At 51.6% G+C, this 2,779-nt stretch overlaps 1 protein-coding gene across 1 annotated transcript; it reads left to right on the top strand.

Annotated features, from left to right (window-relative positions):
- The first annotated feature begins 1,094 nt into the window (after window positions 1-1,094).
- LOC120357206 (ATP-dependent RNA helicase vasa-like) lies at window positions 1,095-1,769 on the top strand. The gene has a single exon (XM_039447156.1). The coding sequence runs from the start codon at window positions 1,095-1,097 to the stop codon at window positions 1,767-1,769; it is 675 nt and encodes a 224-aa protein (XP_039303090.1).
- The last annotated feature ends 1,010 nt before the right edge of the window (window positions 1,770-2,779 follow it).

Consider the following 2,779-nt stretch of genomic DNA (forward strand, 5'->3'; position numbering starts at 1 on the left):
AAGGAGACGCAAACAACGAAAGGCCCGAAATCCGTAAAAAAAGAAAATTTCTGTCGATATTGCCATGAAAGAGGTCATGTAGAGGACCGGTACTACAAGAAGTGCGATAATATTCAAGACAAGAGACTTCCGTTTCCGGAGCGAGCGAGAGTAGTAGAGTGCGATTAGAAGGTTTTGGGTTTACAGGCGTGGAGTGTATGCGGGGAGTGGAAGGAGAGAGCGGAGTGCGTGGAAGGAAAATGAGAGGGACAGAAAGGTGGAGTGAGTGAGGGGAGAGAGATTGGGTGGAGTGAATGAGAGAGAGAGAGTGTAGAGCGAGAGAACAGCAAGAGTGAGGTTAGGAGTGGTAGAGAGAATAGTGAAGAGGAGAGGAGGGAGGGGAAGGGGGAAAGGAGTGCGCGAGCGCGAGCTCGGGGCACAGAGGCAGAAGAGGCGAGAGAGCAAGCGAACGGTGTGGCACGGACGGAGAGGCGCGCGCGCGCACGGCCACGGCCAGAGAGTAGGCAGTAGTGAGAGAGAGGCGACTTGAGAAGGAAGAGAGCGGAAAGCGGTAAGAGAGTCGGAACATTGAACAGACCGTTACACAAGCAAATCGCAGTAATAAGTAATAAGTAATAAGTAATAATAACAAATGAGAAGATAGTTTATCAGTTTATTTTTATTTTTATTTTTTATTTTAATTTTTCGTTTTTTTTTTCTGCAAAATAATTTATATTATATTACCTAAAGTATCAGATAATCGGGCTGCAAGCACAGACAAACTGTGTAATCATCACGAATAGCTACGGAGATAATAAACTATTAGGCTCATCACTGGAACGAAGAGGGAGGAGGGAAGGAAAAATGGAGAAAGGAGTGAAGGAAGACGTGGTGACAGGAAAGGGGATGGTGTTGAAAGGTGGAGGGAGAGGACGCAGCGGGAGTACGGCAGGGGGGTTGGAGATGTGGAAGAGGAAAAGAGACATAGAGGTAGGAGGGGAGGGGGAGGACGGGAGGGAGGTAGGGGACGCTTTTCAGAGGAGTAAAAAGACGTCGAGATCGCCGGTGCGGGAGGGGGACGGGGGACAGTCGGAGATGATGGGGGCAATGAAGAGATGGATGGAGAAGATGATGGGAAGGTGGGAGAAATGGGAGGAGAGGCTAGAGGAGAGGATGGAGGAGAGAATGAAACTGATTATGGGGGAGCTAGAGGAGGCGAAAAGGAGAGAGGAGGAGTGGAGGAGAGAGAGAGAGAAGATGGAGAAAAGAGTAGGAGACTTAGAGAGAAATTGGAAGAAGGCATGAGGTTAGGAGGGGGAGGGAAAGGAGTGGGAGATCTAGAGCGGAGGGTAGGGAAATTGGAGGAGAGCGGAAGAGGAGGAGGCGAGGGAGGAGGGGGAGATGGAGGGCTAGAAAAGAGAGTAAGGAAGATGGAGGAGATGTGGGAAGAGAGGGATAGGAAGGAAAGAAAGAGGAGAGTGGTGATAAAGGGATACAAAGCAGAGGGAAAGGACGTGAAATGTAAAGTAGAGGAGATACTAAAGCGAGTGGGGGCTGAGGTTAAGGTGGAGGAAGTGAGGGAGGTGAAAACCGGGCGAGAGGAGCAGGGGGGGTTTGCGGTAGTGAGTTTCAGGACAGAAGGCGAGAAAAGGGAGGTAATGAAAAAGAAAGGTGGACTGAGGGGAGACAAGGTGTGGATAGAGGACGACCTGACGTGGAAGGAAAGGCAAGTGAGGTGGAGGATCAGGGAGATGGCGAGGGAGGAGGAAAGGAGAGGGGCCAGAGTATGAGCGGGAGATAACAGAATGACGGTTAACGGGGTATGGTGGTTTTGGGATGAGGAAGAAGGGGGGTTGAAGGATAGGACGGGAAGAAAGTGGGGAGGTAACGAGGGAAAGATAGGAGGATCGGGGGAAGGAAAGGAGAGGGTCAAGTAGAGGAGAAGGGGGAGGACCTAGGAGAGGGATGAGAAAGGCAGAGGGCGAGAGGCTGGGGGAGGGGGGAGCGCAGCAGGGAGAGGGAGATGGCAAGGTGAAAATGGCGTTTTGGAACGTGGCAGGGCTGCGGAGAAAGGACGAGTAATTTTGGAGAGGCTTGGAGAGGTGGGATGTCATAGTTTTGATGGAGACGTGGGTAGAGAGAAAGGCGCAGGGGTGGGTGAAGGGTAAGCTGCCGAAGGGGTATGTGTGGAAGTGGCAAGAGGCGAGAAGAAGAAAAAAAAAGGGGAGGGCTCCGGGGGGAATGCTGATGGGGGTCAGGAAGGAGTTGGTGGTAGGAGGGGGGGAGGAAAGGGGAGAAGAGAGGGAGGGGATCGTAGTAGGTGAGATGAAGTGTGGAAAGACGAGATGGAGGGTGGTGGGGGTGTATGTGAACGGAGACATGGAGGGAAAGCTGGAGGAATTGAAGGAGTGGATGGAAGAAAGAGGTCAGGATACGAGGGTGATAATTGGTGAGGATTTCAATGCAAGGACAGGGGAGAGAGGGGGAGGGGTAGGGCTGGAGGGAGAAGACAGGGAAGAAGGAAGCAGGCGATCGAAGGATAAGAAAATAAATGGGGAAGGGAAGAAGCTGGTAGATTTTATAGAGGAAAGGGGCTGGATTATCCTGAACGGAGGGATAAAGGGAGACGAGGGAGGGGAGTGGACATACGCGGGGGGAAGAGGAGAGACGGTGATCGACTATGTAATGGTGAGGGAGGAGGATAAAGAAGAAATTAGTAGGATGGAGGTGGGAGACGACGTAGAATCAGATCACCAGCCATTGGTAGTATGGTTGAAGGAAGAGGAAAGGGGGTTAAGGA

This window comes from Solenopsis invicta, chromosome 1 (assembly GCF_016802725.1).
Source record: "Solenopsis invicta isolate M01_SB chromosome 1, UNIL_Sinv_3.0, whole genome shotgun sequence".
Lineage (NCBI taxonomy): Eukaryota > Metazoa > Arthropoda > Insecta > Hymenoptera > Formicidae > Solenopsis > Solenopsis invicta.

Excerpts from the sequence above, each read along its gene's own strand:
- LOC120357206 (XM_039447156.1), top strand. The coding sequence starts at position 1,095 with ATGGATGGAGAAGATGATGGGAAGGTGGGAGAAATGGGAGGAGAGGCT.